This window comes from Drosophila navojoa, chromosome 5 (genome assembly GCF_054131105.1).
Source record: "Drosophila navojoa isolate 15081-1374.11 chromosome 5, UAZ_NAV_1.0, whole genome shotgun sequence".
NCBI classification, from domain to species: Eukaryota; Metazoa; Arthropoda; class Insecta; order Diptera; family Drosophilidae; genus Drosophila; species Drosophila navojoa.
The window spans coordinates 20831042-20847871 of record NC_142893.1 but is presented as its reverse complement, the minus strand read 5'-3'; the positions used below and the strand labels follow the sequence as shown (position 1 = coordinate 20847871).

General features: G+C 33.9%; 1 protein-coding gene and 1 long non-coding RNA gene across 2 annotated transcripts in view; one reads left to right on the top strand and one right to left on the bottom strand.

Moving 5' to 3' along the window:
• The window catches only part of LOC149091168 (uncharacterized), a 184245-nt gene that overhangs the window by 23574 nt on the left and 143841 nt on the right, over positions 1-16830 (bottom strand). The window lies entirely within an intron of this gene.
• Positions 13239-13949, top strand: Obp56d (Odorant-binding protein 56d). Its single transcript, XM_030388685.2, has 2 exons — positions 13239-13395; positions 13455-13949. The coding sequence occupies exons 1-2, from the start codon at positions 13345-13347 to the stop codon at positions 13800-13802; spliced, it is 399 nt and encodes a 132-aa protein (XP_030244545.1). The 5' UTR covers positions 13239-13344; the 3' UTR covers positions 13803-13949.

The following is a 16830-nucleotide window of genomic DNA, read 5'->3' as shown; positions in this document are numbered from 1 at the left end:
CCTGTACACTATGTTCAGGCATCGACAAAGACATTTACAAACGAAGATTAATGTAATATATCAATAGGTAAAAAGCTAGTTCGATAAGTTCGGAGGAACTACTAAACATGTTAAATATGTGTGAAAATATACCATTATTTAATGCATTATTTGTTCGGAAGCAGACCAAAATTTACCGGCAATTATATAAAGGTTATTGACTAAGATATGCTCTGTAAAGAAATGTAAACTTTAAATGTTAAATAAAAATGAATACTACACATTAATTTTAAATAATAAACGCTCTTCTATGGATGATATCTTAACTACCCCATTAATCATCATATCGGTACCTAGGTATCTAATGAGTTTTATGTTATTTATAATCTCGAAATATATTACTGTTTGCTCAGACATTTGCACAGTCTGGGAATGCCATTTCTTAAGTACCCCGATAGCCAAAGAGTATTAAAAAACACATTTCGTTTAATTGCATTTAAATCGCAGGCCCAAACACGAGCCCAAAAAACACCTTAATAGGCCATTAAGGTGTGCGTACCGCCCCCAATCTCAAAAAAGGTTTACTTGCAATATGTGCAGGCAATAAACGTTTAAAGTTCGCATTTAACTGCAAATGATAGCCCATAAATTTTCGAAAGGTAAATTTTATCAATTATTTCGGGAATCAATTGCAATATTGATAAAAATATAAGCTATCTTTTACCACTTACCTTTAAAAACGTTATATATATACATTTATATAATATAGGTGTATCTATTTTTGTAGTATCATATAAATAACTTGTAACAAAGTGGCGCCAGCTTCTTGGCAACATGTCTGCCCCCACGGCCTGGAGAAAACCCACTTGCCCGCTAGCTCCATAATTTTCCATTAGCTTTATTATATACTCATTTGCGCAAATGTCTTATATCATTGTTATTAGTAAATCTTATGCCTATGATTATTGCCTTTCCCAGTCTGTGTGCGTGTGTCAGTGTGCTTGTGTGTATCTTCGATAAGCTCCCTCAAAAACAGCTCCATCAGACACATTTCCTTTGGGGATATAGCGCAAGGTTGTTGAACTCTGCCTTACGGTTTTTGGGGTCAGTTGGCAAAATGTGTGGATAGTTCGGCAAGCAAAATAAAATTGCCGCGAAATGGCATTACGAATGCCTACTTAGGGGTTGGATGTGCACTAAATGAAATTTCATCTTGTTTTATCTGATAATTTTGATATATATTTCCAGGCATATATCTTTAATAAAGTTCTTTATTGTATTATAAGATATTGACATAGATGGGGTATTTGTTTTTTAGCTGTTTTTCAAAAAACTGTTATTATATTAAGAGGGGGTTGGTGGTTTGAAATATTAAAGGAGCTCTTTTGATGCAAAGGATAAATATATATAAGAAATGCATGAAAATTAAGTACAAAATTATATATATATATTTTTTTTTTGTTTGGTACGATATATTTATTTATTGGGTATATCAAAATTCTCTTAGCTTCTCGCATTGTTAAAATAATAATTTTTACTTTATTTTGAAATTTAATTAAAAATTTGTATTCTGTTTTTTTTTTTTTTTTTTAACTTTAATATAATAATTTGTATTATTATTTATTCTTCTAAACATTAGAATAAATATTTAAAAAGTAAATTAGAATATTAACACAAGGGGAAAAAATAAAAAAAGACTTTAATATTTATTTATAATTTGATTAATAATTTGGACAACTAAGTTCTATTCTCGGGCAGTCAAATGCATGAAAGCTCATAGAATTAGGTAGAGCAAAAAAATGTATTCGGAATATGCTCAGCGACAAACTCAAATTGCAAAAGCTTGAATAATAACAATTTAACACAACTCCAAAAAAGTTCAGATGCAAATGCAAAAGTTTTATTTCCTTGTGTGTGTGTGTGTGTGTGTGTGTGTGTGTGTGTGTGTGTGTGTGTGTGTGTGTGTGTGTGTTTCACACAGTCATTTCGTAGGTGAAGCTGGTTTTAATTAATTTAATGACTGATATTTGCATATTTTTGTGCAGCTTTCGTCAAATTAAAATACACGTGACAAAAACTTAACGTGAGAGAACTCGTGAGTTTCGTCTCTTTGTTAAATAAATAATTTATCCATTTGTTGCACTGGCAAAATATAAAACCTACTTGTCGATGTAGTGAATATGGAATGCTCTTTAGTTTGTCATTGATTGATGGACAAATAATATGAAAATTAAGCTTTGTTACTTTGAAAATATTACAACTAGCATAAAATGCTTTAGTTTAAAAACATACAATTACTTTGAATTAAAATGAAATATTAATTGCTTACTGCTTGCATAAAAGCCTTATATAAATACCCTACAACATTTTTCATTTAATTAATAATAGTCTGCATAGTCCGTCAACGTAGAATACCTTCAAGTATAATTTAGTAGTGTATAAAAGTCGTGCTGCGTCTTTTGGCATTGAGTTAATTATATTAACAGCTGCCACAGAGCTGTTAGCATAAGCTAACACATTAGCTTCTAATTGGTATAGAAATACATTTTATAGCCCATAACCAAAAAGCGCGCACAGCTTGTATTCATTCAACTCTTTCGGCATTCGGAATTGCGATAACTGTCGAAAGCTATGCGTAATCCGCATAGCTTATCATAAATTCCAAGCATAACTCAAAGCAAAAATTTGCTGCTTGTCGATCCAAAAAGCAAATTAATACCGAAATGCGCATTGTTTCGGGCTTCCCTCGAAGACCCTTTCCCCAGCTTCCCTCCCTTGCCTTAGAAACCCGCAGGCATTGCAGTTACAACCATTTTTGATTGCATTAGATATAATAAATAATTTTTGGGCTACTTTGGCAAAGCATCTTTCTCTCTTTCTCTCTCTTGCCTTCCCTCTCCCTTGCTCCTTTTGGCTGTGAAAACGTAAATAGAATATTTTATGCAATTTATTTTGTTTCGAATTGAAGTGTCGAAATATTCACAGGGTGTTGCTAATGCACTCGTGCGTTCCATGCAATTGAAATTATGATGGGAGCATTTGGCCTCAACAACAATCAGATAAAGCTCAGTTCGTGTGGGCAAAGACAAATTGTGAGTGTGAATAAAGCATTCTATTGTATTAAATAGAATTTATGAGTTGCTAGCTAAATGAAATTGTATAAGAAAATTTATGAAAAATATCTTTGTTATGTGTTAGCAGCGGAGCAGTGAATATTGAAAATAAATTCTTTTTGCAAGAAAAGCTTAAAGAGGAGTTAAAAGATGCATAAATAATATGTAAATACACAATACCCGTTCAATAACTATAAAATCTGATATTTATGTATGTTTACTGCGTTTTCATGAAATATGAAGTCATGGTAAGTGTTAGGTTAGTTCACTCTAAAATTTATAAATCTGATTTAAATTTGATTTGCAAACAATACAAAATAATTCTTAAATAAATGATTAATAAAACAAGTAAGAAGACTCTAGTCGAGACTGCTCGACTAGGAGATACCCTGAACCCTCCAAGCTGATATTCTTATCATTCTGCACTTCTTTTATGCACGCACACATACATACACATGCATCCACCCTCACGCGCCCGCGCTCTGCTAACTGCGCAGTAAGCAGCGACTGCGCTTGGGCTGCGCTGCAGTGTGGGCAATAGTATGAGAATTTATTTGATAAATAACTTTTTTTGTAGACATGCAATCTTAATGAAATTTTCGGAGCGTAATCATATGGTCAAAATGTGTGTACATTTTAAAGCACAAGTCTCTAGTACTTGAAATACGTTTTTTGCGAATTGAGGGCGAAGGGGGCGTGGTATCCAAAATCTGTTGATTACAAAATGTTTGTATTCATCATATATATATACACAGTAAATCTGAAGTCTCTATGTCTAATAGTATTCCAATGAGGCTCGAAAAACAAAATCAATTTTTCGATTATTCTCGATAAAAAAGTTATCGGATGAGTTATCGAAAAAATAAAGCAAACTCGTACTGCGTATGGTATTCACGAGTATGCACAAAAAATTTCAGCTCTCTAGCTCTTATATCTTCTGAGATCTCGGCGTTCATACGGACGGACGGACGGACGGACGGACGGACGGACGGACGGACGGACGGACGGACGGACGGACGGACGGACAGACGGACAGGGCTATATCGACTCAGCTCGTCGTGCTGATCAAGAATATATATACTTTATGGGGTCTGCGATGATTCCTTCTGCCTGTTACATACTTTTACACAAAAACATTATACCCTGATTTCCCATTTTCAATGGGTTCAGGGTATAATAAATTAGCTGCATAGTTTAACAGGCGTAGTATAACGAAATCATTATTATTTTTAGCGGATACCGCACATAAATATTATATACATCTAATGAGTCAACGTAACTGGGGAACTACTTAAAAAATTATTTTTTTTATTTTCAAATTTTAAAAAATATATTATATTTTGTGTTTCATAAAAAAATGTTTATAATAATAATAATTATATTAGAATTATTAACTAATTAATAATAAATACAAAAAATATTTCGTCTGTAGATTTGATTTATTGATTTATTATTTAAAAAATTTTAATTTGTATTTTATTCAACTCTAGCTTCATACTTTTTCAGTTCAATTTAAACATTTTATTATCGATGGTAACTTCTTCTATTGGAAGCGCTATGAATGTTAGTATGCTCGGTTTCATTCACCTTAGACTATTTATTGATATCAAAGCCCATTAAAACCAACCAACCTTATCAAATGGGAATATGTAATCTATGCTATGATTCCATTCAAAACTAATTCCCGCAAATAGAGTTCAGCATTCAGTTGCACCTGCACTGGGCGGGAGCCACTTTAACTTTATTTTTCTATATTTGGCGACAAAATAAAACGCATTTGCTGCCCAGCTCATTACACACTAAAAAGGCAATCGAGCATCAAATTACAAAGCAAATAAAATGCAAATAGCATTTCTTTCCACTTTACTGAGATAATTTTACTTTTGTGCATGTATATATATATATTTTTTTTCTAGAGTACACTGCCTGAGATGGGTATAATGGAATTGTTAGAAACGTTGAATATATATATATATATATGAATATATATATATTTTTTTCTAGAGTACACTGCCTGAGATGGGTATAATGGAATTGTTAGAAAGGTTGAAGCACAAATCAGAATACATACATATGCATATTATTAAAGTACAGAATTGATTTTTCAGCAGAGAGAACGACCATAATATATTCAGCTGAGAAATAGTTTCAAGCCTGTAGAAATATTATAAAAATTTTACAAGAGAATAAATAAATATAAATAAATTGGTATTAATTCGTTGATAAAATTATAATAAATTATTTTTATCAGAATCGTTAAATTAAGAATTATTTTTTATCAACTCAACTCAATTATTTTTCCAAGAGAAAAAGTCACGAAATAAATTAATTAAAATTAAATTTTGTTGGTATAAAATTAGTTTTAACAGCTTTTATTTCATTTTATTATGTATGTATCAGAATCTTTTTAAGATGGGAGAGCATACAAAGTCCGCCTTTGTATGGCCACGATTTTACTATTTTCCTTTTTTTCTGTTTTGGGTTAGCGTCGTCAGCTCCCAATTTCATGCAGCTGACCACGAGCGCTGTGCCTTGTAATTGCTAAGCTCTGGATTAAACAATTTCCACATTTAACATGGAGCATCTTTAACCTTTGCTACAATAAATTTCAGGGGCTCTCTGCCTCTTCTTCTTCTTCCTCTTTATTGTGAGCCCTGTGCAGGGGCTTAATTTTTGGCATTGCGATAAGAATTTTTAGCGACGCTGTCATTTTGGTTGGGCTTTGGCTTTTACGAGCCGGCGCTAAAGATGCATATACTTGTTATTTTTTTTTGTGGAGAATCAGGTTGTGCTTGTTGTCTGTCTAATTAGATGCTTTGCCTAATTAGTTGGTTTTATGTGAGGGCTCTTTATGCCTTTGGCTTACCTTTTTAGATGTCAGCCAAGGCACAGCGGCATCGCTCAGCCCAGTCCAGGCGAAGCTTCTACTCTCTTCCCCCCTCCCTTGTGCTCGACAGTGTGTAGGTGCCCTGTCGATATGCTCGTATATGGAGAATGTTATAAACTTTAACGTTTATTAAAAAATTCCATGCACAAGCAAATATCCACAAGGACCAGGACAATAATGTGAACTAAAGCAGCGCATTTTCTGCTGATTTTTTCTGGCTGCTCCCGGCGCCCTTCCCAAAAACCCCAACTTCTTTATCGAGATGCGAAGTTTGCTTGTACGCTTTCTCGTAGATTTTTCAATTTCTTACAAAACGTTTACTGCATTCCTTCACCTGACTGTCTTTGATGCGTTATATAAGAGAGAAAAAGGGAGAGAAAAGAAAAAGGAAACGAAAACATCTCACAGTTTGTTCCTTATATGAAGTGGTCGTAACTGGCTCGAGGGTTCCCAGCCTCAGTCCTAGTCTCATTCTCATTCTCATTCTCGTTTGGCTCATCTGGAGTTTCTCTGCTAAACTAAACTGAGCTGAACCGAACCGAACTTGTCACAAAAGAATTCATTTTGTCGCGCTTGGAATTTTTGCGCAAAATATGCGCTGGGCTGCTGCTTGTGCTGTGCGTGTGTGCATCGCTTGCTTCCTAAACAATACTTTTCCTTTATTATTTGCTGGAATTCAATAAATATTACTAAAACACTTCGCAATCGGGCAAATCAACAGCATTTTCACATCATTTTCTTTTTGATATTGCCTTCGCTTCTGTTCGTTTTCTATTTTTATAGGCATGTTTTGTGACCCTTTTTTTAAGTGTCCTGCGAGTCCTTGGCGGCATTTTATGACGCGTTTTGTTACCAAAACGAAAATTTTTGGTAATATGCGCACATTTAATTGCCTAATTGTTTTGTTCTTGGCATTTTATTGCATTGCTTTCATATTGTTGTTGTTTTTTCTTTTTTACGAGCGCACGCATTCATTTTATGACTTAATTACTTAAATGCGTTTTATTTTGCATGCGGTTATAATCATAAACAAATTATAGAAGTGGAAATTATGATATCTCTCTCGTTCTCTCAGCGGACCTGGCCATTCACCTTTTATGGCCGCCGATGAGATTTTTATCAGCCTCTGGGGCTGAGCGAGAGAGCGTAAGTATATATAAATATTTATAAATTAAAGTAATGAAAAAACTTTTGGTACTTTCCCGAATAATAATCGATAATCCTCATTCATGCTTGACTGTGTTTTTATTTACGGCTGGCATTGAACAGCTCTGCAATTAAATTAAGTATACAAATAATTCTCTTTCTCCTTTTAGCAAAGGTCAGGCAATTATCATTGCCCTTATATATCCAAGCCAATAACACATTGAAATTATTGACATATCAATATCCTTTGATCAATAACTAAAAAAAATATTATTTATGAAAATAGTAGAGCTAAATTTAGCTATGGATTCACAAATATTTTTGTCATTGCTCGTGTGATTAATATGGTATAGATATATGATGAAAATGTTGCATTATCGATTATTGATAATAAAAGGAAATAATATTCGCTATATTTATATTCACTCTATATTTCATTTAACTTGCTCAAGATCATTTTGACAATTTCACTCTGCAAATTATTTTTTCACTATTGTTTCTGTTCAACTATTTTATTTTAGCTTAGAACTCTGAATAGTAATTTTGATGTTAAAGGAATGAATAACATATGTGTGGGATGTGCTGGATATGTGACTGGTGCTAGATATACAGCAATATATATTTAAACAAAATTGTAATATATAATCTATTTTATAATTATATAGAGAATTTGCTTTTGATACTCTATCATTTTCCCCTTCTCAACTCTTCTATTATAGCCAAATTAAAGGTCCACTAACGCATGTAGGTCAAATTTCGAGTGAATCAAGCACATCCCACTTCAAAGCCCATTTTATCTTAGCATCAGCAAACGCAGAGCTCTGCCCTGCCCTGTCCTACCTGTTCTCTGTTCTCTGTTCCTAGCCTTAATTATAATTTAAATTAACTGAATTTGCCTTATTTGATTTGGCTGCTTTAGTGTTTTAGTGGTTTGTTTGGCCCGTTGCTGACTTTGGCGCACATTTTCGCTCTAATTGCGTAGCCCCAAAAGCTGAGCTTCTGGCTTAGATAAGCCTTTTGCTGATGCTGATGGCCGGGCCCATTTGTGAATTTATTAGCCTGGTGCCTAGCCGCCCTTTCTCACATTCAATTTTTTTTCTTTTTTGTGGGTTCGAGGCTCCCGAGTTTTTTGTGAAATTAATGCGGCAAATACTAATTAATTGCGCAGGTGTTGCAGCTGCTTTACCTGCTGTTCTTTGCCGCTGTTGCCGATGTTGTTGTTGCTGCTGTATCTGTTGTTGCTGCACGGGATAAGCCTAATTGAATTTCTGTACGCATATTTTTTCTCTGTCCGGCCCAGAGATCAAGCCCCACACAACGTGACAGTAATAAATGATATATAGGCCATTCGGTTATTAAAGCTTTGCTTTATCCATATTTTTAATTATATAGACAGCATTTTTGTAGTGTAAATACAGTTAGTTTAAGGAAAAGTTTTTTCTGTAATATTTATTTATTTTTCTTTTTATTTACTTTATTATACCCTGAACCCATTGAAAATGGGAAATCAGGGTATAATGGTTTTGTTAAAAGTATGTAACAGGCAGAAGGAGGCGTGGCAGACCCCACAAAGTATATATATTCTTGATCAGGACGACAAGCTGAGTCGATTTGGCCCTGTCCGTCTGTCTGTCCGTCCGTCCGTCCGTCCGTCCGTCCGTCCGTCCGTCCGTATGTATGAACGCGTCGATTTCCGAAGATATAAGAGCTAGAGACTTCAACTTTTTTTTAAAATGTCCGTATATATCACGCGCAGATCGAGTTTATCACTAAAAAACGATAACTCATTCCGATATTTTTTTATCGATAAAAAACCTTATCGAAGATCACTTAAATAATTATATCTCCTACATCTTTCAAGCTAGAGTCTCCAAATTTAAAATGTATATTAAAATGAATTTTATACAATTTCGGTTTTTGTTAAAATTTACCCCCCACCCCCAAATCCACCCCCTCACCCTCATCTTTGTAAAAGTCGTATATCAAATACTAGAGACTTGTGCTTTGGTATACACATACATTTAAACAATATGAATACGTTCTGAAAGTTTCATTACGATCGTACGTCTAGAAATTAAATTATTCAACAAATAAGTTTTCATTATATTGCCAACACTGCAACGCAACCCAAGCGCAATCGCTGCGTTTGTTTGTTTGTATGCGTGTGTGTGTGTGTGTGTGTGCGTGTGTGTTTACTAATTATTATTGAAATATCAGTTGCTTGTAGGGTTCAGGGGATCTCGTAGTCGAGCAGTCTCGACTAGAGCTTTCTTACTTGTTTTTTTATTATATTTTGTGTAAACGTACTTTAAAATCTGTTCATTTAGACAATGATTAAATTTGGTACGTGGCGTTATATATATATATATATATATAGATATTATACTCAATCTTTGGGTTTTATTTATATGCCCTTTATTATTAAATTATAGATACATATCTGAGTTTTGGTATTCCATTGTCATATATATCTTTGTGGATTAATTTAATATAAATGTAAAATTATACAAAATATAATTCATTTCCCCTATATTATGTTTAATATATGATTTTTGTTATATTATATTTCATATTCATCTTAAATATGTATATGACAACTCTGGTTAAATCAGGTATATTGATTATTATTGTATTTAATAGCACATTAAAAGTTATGGAAAACTTAATACATAAATAGAGTACTACTAAAAGCCATTTTTATTATATATTGAATAAATTTTAACAAATTATTCACGTTTATATTTTTTCTAAACAGTTTTAATTGCAAAATTAAATGTTTCTTTATACTAAGTTCGGCTGTTGTATTATTCTCAGCTTAATGAACATAACTTAACTTTATGATTCTTTAGTATTTTTTTTTTTATATATGTAATTGGTTTCTTCGTATTACTTTTAATTTTCATAGTTAATAAATTTATTTGCATGACTTGCCATAAAAGAGAAGCTAATAAAATTTGCATATGGCTCTGAATACTTAGCAAAGCTTCAGCTCTCAGCACGTTTCGGGACGGTTGACTACAGGTAGTGCTCCCGTGTGTGTGTGTGTGTGTGTGTGTGTGTGTGTGTGTGTGTTTGGCTGGGTCTCATGGGCCGCATATTCTTTTGGTCATATCGCATTATAATGTCAACGTAATGTTGTCGTCAAATAGTTTTTCGCGTGACATTTGCATTTCAGTTTAGCCTGACAGCCCGAGTCGCGTCTCAGCCCCTCCCGGGTCCAATGACATTTCATTAGCTTTAGCAGGACGTTCTCTTCTCTCTCCTCATTCTCATTCTCCATCTCTCTTTCTGCTTTTTAACGTGTGCCATTGTTTTCATAGTCGTTTTATGTGCTGTTTATATTTTTATGGCATGCCATATAGTATTTAATATAGTGTATATGTATATGTATTAATACAAGGTAGATCTCACCATTAGCCCCCAGTCCTGTGCCCTAACAGTCTATCATGTCTGCAATAAAAGAATTTTATTATTTTCTTATATGAAGTTATAAAACGTTGCCATTTCCATCATTTTATCTAGTTTGTTTTTTTTTCTATTTTTTTTCGCAGAAAGTTTTGTTCTCGTCTTTTGATACCCTCTTTTCATAGTGAAAATCGGGTATTTTTTAATATGTATATATTTTTGGAAAAAAAATAAATTAAAATTGATTTGATATAGGGTTTTTTAGAATGTTAAAAATAAATATAATTTAAAAAATATAATATAATAAAAAATATATTTAATTGTTGTTTTAAAATAATAAACATAAAATGTATACCGCCAAAAAATAAAGAAATAGTTATGCACTTTATAATAATATTTCATTGTTGTCTATTATTTTAAAGATAAATAAGGTTTAATTGATTTTTTATTTTATTTTATTTTATTTTTTATTTATTTATTTATTTTTTTACTGCTCAAAGTCCTCGAAGAACCACCAAATGCTTCATAGAGTATCAGAAAGGCAAAATGTTTACCATTCTAATATATTTGTTTTTTAGCTACTTAAGTCACAGGTTCCTTCAAACTTTCTTTACACATACACATATATATTTCTGTTGTCTTTGGTTGTGGAAGGCGCGTTTCGTGTTTGTCGTTATTATTGTCTATAAATCTATGGCAGTTACAGCAACAACACGTTGACATTATGAATTTATTACTATTTAAATATTTTATATTTGTTATGGCTCTGGCAGGCGACGATGGCACCCAATAAGCAGCGTTGCCAGAGTCCTCACATTTTGTTCGTCCCTTTCTTTTAGTTTTATTATTGTTGAATTGTTTTTTGTTTTTGTTTTTGTTTTTTCTTTTGGTTGGTTGGCGTGCGTAACTATTTATGAGTTTGTCTGGGTAAGTTTTTGGTTGCACTGTTAAAGGTAGTTTGAGTAGGTCATGAATTATCGATGCTGTCAGCAGTAAATATTTGTAATATATGCGATATAACGTTATTTGTTGCACGAGCTGCTTGATATACCCAAAATAGAAAATAGAAAGACAGATAAAACATAAACGTTGAGCCATTCGGTTCCAGACACACTAAATGCCCGTTGTATAATGATTAAAATAGATTTTTTAATTGTCTAAATGTGGACGGATTTTTTATTTATTTTCCTGTTGGGCTTTTTGGCAAACCAGTTTCAGCATTTGGACTTTGGCATATTTCAGTTAGTTCTGTCTATGGACTTTGGCATCAGACACCGATTCGAATTGAGATCAATCACACATATCGCTGGCCCCTAGCCAGGTCAGCTCATTATTAATCAATTTGAAACCGGTATGCTTAAATATATAACAGTTTGAAGACAGCTCAAGCGTATCTGTCGCATCTCATTTCGATTGGGTTAATTATGGAAATGTACCTAGACACATTGATCGAGTAGCTGTCATATAATTGGCTAGATACACACTGATTATTAGGTGGATATTATCAGACGATGGTTACCTTTGAGCTGTCATATATACATATACGTGCACTGAAGTAGACAAGGTTGAAAGCTAGCTCATCAAACAGCAATTATCATTAAACTGTGCACAGTTTATCTGTGGCAATCGATTTAATTGTGGAATTTTTAAATGACATCTCAATATTCAGATAATTAAAGGGTAGCTGATTAGGAATGTCTAAATGTTATTAAATGAATACTAGAATAGTTTCTGTCAACAACAGCTGTCTTTATGATTATTTTCATAGTCATTGAATATTATTCAGATTATGATTATTAATCGATGCTAATGAATAGTGTACTTATTCATGCATATTTATTAAGTAGTAGGTGCTATGAAATATGAATTTTTTGAAAAATACTTTTTTGATTCAAGAGCAGAACCATTCTATTTTATAAAAAAAAATATAAGAATTACTAGAGATAAAACCAGTTTTGTTATTCTTATAATTATTGTAGGCCTTTTCGGCTTTTCTTCTGTTCTTATACAAATATTTCATTATTTTAAATTGTTTGGTCATGCACTAAAAACAATTTTAATTATTTTGATAAATTAAAAAAAAAAAAAACAAATACTTTAATTAAATTTGACTAAAATGACAGTATAAGTGCTTACACGTGCTATTTTAAGTAAATAAATGATAATAATACAAAACAGTTATTTTCATTTTTTGTTTTCTAGTACATGCAATTATGTCTCATTAGTCGGGCTGATTGGACGAATTAGCCCTGAATAATGAGTACAAAAATAATATCGAAAAAAAGTAAGTATCAAAACTTGCTGCATCGCTGAACTCAATGGCACTTAAACTTACTCAAAATACACAACGAATTAACGTTAATGCTAATTTTACAAATTACAATAAACAATTAACAGTTGGCACTGCGGATAACAATAAACCTAGGTAAATCACTGGCAGTAATTGCAAAGGCCGACAGATTGCAAAGTAAAGTGCACAAAAAATAATTATAAAATAAAATTAATAAAAACTAACAATCTTTATGGAGATTGAGAGAAGTGTTTAGAACGTGACGCATTGACAGCAGAAGCTGAGCATCATTAAAAAAGCGCGAATCAAGTAAACTACTTCTACACATTTTATTACTCTCTTGTGATCAGCCAGCTATAAACAGCGATAGAAAGAGAGTGGAAGAGAGAGAGAGAAAGAGAGGGAGACATAGCAATCAAGCCGCACCGAAAAGTGGCCAAAGTTCGCCAAGTCAAATGATATAAAAGCGTATCGCACGATGAATCAAACAAGCAGTGTAAAAAGCAGATACAACCAAATACATCATGAAATATCTTATCGTTCTCGTTGCCTGTGTGGCTCTGGTCGCTGCCGATGTAAGTGCTGTAGCCTATTGGGGTTTTATAACTCCTATATATATTTATACTCATTACAGGAATTGCAGCTGTCGGACGAGCAGAAGGCACGTGCAAAGGCCAATGCCGGAGCCTGCATTGAGCAGGAGGGCGTCACCAAGGAGCAGGCCATGGCTCTGCGCGAGGGCAAATTTGAGAATGTGGATGAGAAGGTGAAGTGCTTTGCCAGCTGCTTCCTGGAGAAGAGCGGCTTCTTTGTCGATGGCCAGATCAAGTCCGATGTCGTGTTGGAGAAGCTCGGTCCGATCGTGGGCGTCGACAAGGTCAAGGCTGCCCAGGAGAAGTGCGACTCGCTGAAGGGTTCCGATAAATGCGACACCGGCTTCCAATTGTATCAGTGCTACTATAAGCAGCGTACCCAGATCTAACTCAATTGAAACCCAGCTCGAAGTCTAACCTAACCTAAAGCATCTGTGAAGTATTAGCACGAAATTTAAGAGCAGCCGTTAACAAAATGAAACTGTAAATAAATAAAATAAAAAATCAGAGCTTCCTAAAAAATACATATAAAACAAGGTATTTTAAATAAAAAAAAATAATAATAATTTTAAATTATCTCTAAAATAGTTTTCAAATCCAATCGGTTAAATTTTATATTATCGCCTATCGATCGCAGAAATCTAGTTTAATATACATATGAATATATTAAATAAAAATATATCTTTTAAGTATATACCTACATATTCCAATCTCTTTAAGTATATAACTAATTGCATGGCTAATGCGATAAAGTGCGCCCTATAAAAGCAATAAATTCAAGTAAACAATGAACAGTAAGAATAAATTTATTAAAAGAACAGTTGACTTTAAGACTAAAAGCAAAAATAATGAAATATATATTTATTTTCCTAAACAGCATAATTTTAAGTTTAGCCTGTGTAAGCATTATAGATATATGCACTACATACTATCGGCATATACGAATGAGAAATTAATTAACATTCTTGCCAGAATCCCAAGCTGCCAGCATCTCTGAGGGACCAAGCAACGCGAACATGTCTGCCGTTGGGTTTTAGTAATATTCTGAATTATAATATGGGCTTCTTCATTAAGGGTCAGATTAGTAAAGATACCGTGCTACAAATAATGGCTCCCATAGCCGGCTTACAAACGGTAAAAGCTGCGCAGGCCAAATGCGATATTAAGCGATCCATAGAAAAAAAATGTGATTTTGCCATAAAATTAAGCAAGTGTTATGAGGATAACGATGTGATAATATTTGATGATTTGTCTTTTCTATATTCGGATTTAGTAACATCATATTTTAATAAAACAAATTCTGCCAAATAAGTACTTGATCCGGCGATACTCTATACTAATTACGGACTTTTACGTGCAGCAAATAGTTTAAACAATTTTATGCATGAATGCATATAGCAAAAATAGAATTAAATATACATTATCATTAACTATCGAGAATTTTAGAATATAAATATTTTTTTTGTTGCATATGCCATGAATGGAGTGATAATAATGTATTAAATCTTAATGTAAATATAATGCCTTTTTGACAAATTCAGGAGATTATAATTAAATAAATATTAAACTGGGAAAAATAATATCAAATATATTTATTAAAGTTACAACGTTATAAATAAACTACAAATATGATAGAAGCAATATAAAATCACAGTAAAATAAATAATAATAACTACTTTAAGTAAAGTTTAAATAAGAAATTGTAATAATAATCAATTCTACATTAAAATTTGGTGAAAAAAATACAAATATAAAGAAACGCAAATCTTGGTATAATAAAAAATAAATTAAGTTCCCCAGAATAAAGTATTCATACCAGTTTTATTAATTGAAATCTAAAAACGAAATTTTAAAAATGATTTAAAATATAATTAATAAATGAAACCCTGTTAATTTGTACTAATATCTGATGCTGTTGCTATTTTTGAATTCACTTGGAATATTTTAAAGAACATTTGCATAACAGTTGGGGATCATTAGATGCCAACTGTCAGACCCGCATCAGACGTTAAGTCCCTGAGTCCCTTAGGTATTTGCACGTTTATTCAAATGCATAAATATTGATGAGCGTCGCTTGAAAAACTTTCGATTTCGGCTCAGCCTTAGCTTTGCCTTTCTTTCTCCGTTTTTATTTTTATACAAAGTGCGGCCCACACGACGTATGCGAAATGTTTGCTACAAATGAATAGGCACAAGTTGAGGGCTTGACCTTTTATTGTCGTTGGCGTTGCCGATGTTTTCGATGCTGTCGATGTTGCTGTTGTTGTTGTTGCTCAAAAGCCAAAATCCAATTAACAAATCATTAAACATTCATTGAGCACGTGGCGCAATTGCAATTGCCAGTGGGTCAGTGAGGTGTGCGCAGAGTTTCGATTGGAGGATGTGTATGAAGAACACCTTTTATAGGGTTGCGAGCTGCGTGAATTCGTTAAGTTACTTTTAGCGCTGAGAAGACAAATGCTTGGGGAATTTGGCGACCATTAGCTGGGCGCCAGCCAGCCAGCTGACTGTCTGACTGACTGGCTGAAAGGCTGACTGATTGCCGGGCTTAGCTTGGCGTCTATAATTCATTTTGTCACTTCCTGGCAGCACGAACTGTGCTGTCACTTCCATTTAGCATCCGTTTCAGTTGCAGTTGTCTGCACAAAAGCCTTGGCATAATCACTGATGCGTTTACTAATGTCTATTAAAAAGCACCCTCTGCCACAACCAGTCCGCCAACACCGCCCATGCCTTCGATGCCGCCCACTCACCCCGCCTCCTGCCTGTCCAGCTAATGCATTTAAGTAGACAGCTCGTGGTTTCTGCGCTGGCGGCTTGTCAAAGAAAACCCAACACGCGTGCTCTGCGGACGCTGCCAAAGGGACAAACACATTGATGCTGCTCTAGCCTTTGTCTTGACAGACAGCGAGACATGGAGACGGCCGGCGGGGGGCGGGTTTCGGGGGGTGTACAGCGACAGCCAGGCTGAGCATTTCAGAGCGAGCAACTTTTCTTATTTCGCTTGTCCTGTTCGCCTTGTTAGTTGGCTCAATGAGTCTGCCCTGGCATTGGACTCCTGGATTGGCTGCCTGCGGTTCTCACATTAATGTAATTTAATTTTATAAAAACTCCGCTCGGGGGGTTGTTAGATATGCTGTATACATTGGCATTGTGGCATTGACAGTTCAGCTGTCTTTACTTTGATCTTAAAGACATACATGTGTCTGGCGACCAGGTCCTGTTGCCATCTCCTGCTCCAGATAATCAGCCCACGTCTCCTGTCGAGTTCATCAATTAAGTATTGCTTTTAAGGCCAACACCACCAACAGCCGCAACTTCAATGGACTGCGATTCGAGTTAATATATATCTCAGATTTTACGCATTTCTTGAGTAATTGCCAAATACCTTAATGGAGTTAAGTAATTGCTGGAAGA

Excerpts from the sequence above, each read along its gene's own strand:
- Obp56d (XM_030388685.2), top strand. The coding sequence starts at position 13,345 with ATGAAATATCTTATCGTTCTCGTTGCCTGTGTGGCTCTGGTCGCTGCC. Across the intron at positions 13,396-13,454 it reads TGGCTCTGGTCGCTGCCGAT|GAATTGCAGCTGTCGGACGA; the intron begins GTAAGTGCTGTA and ends TACTCATTACAG.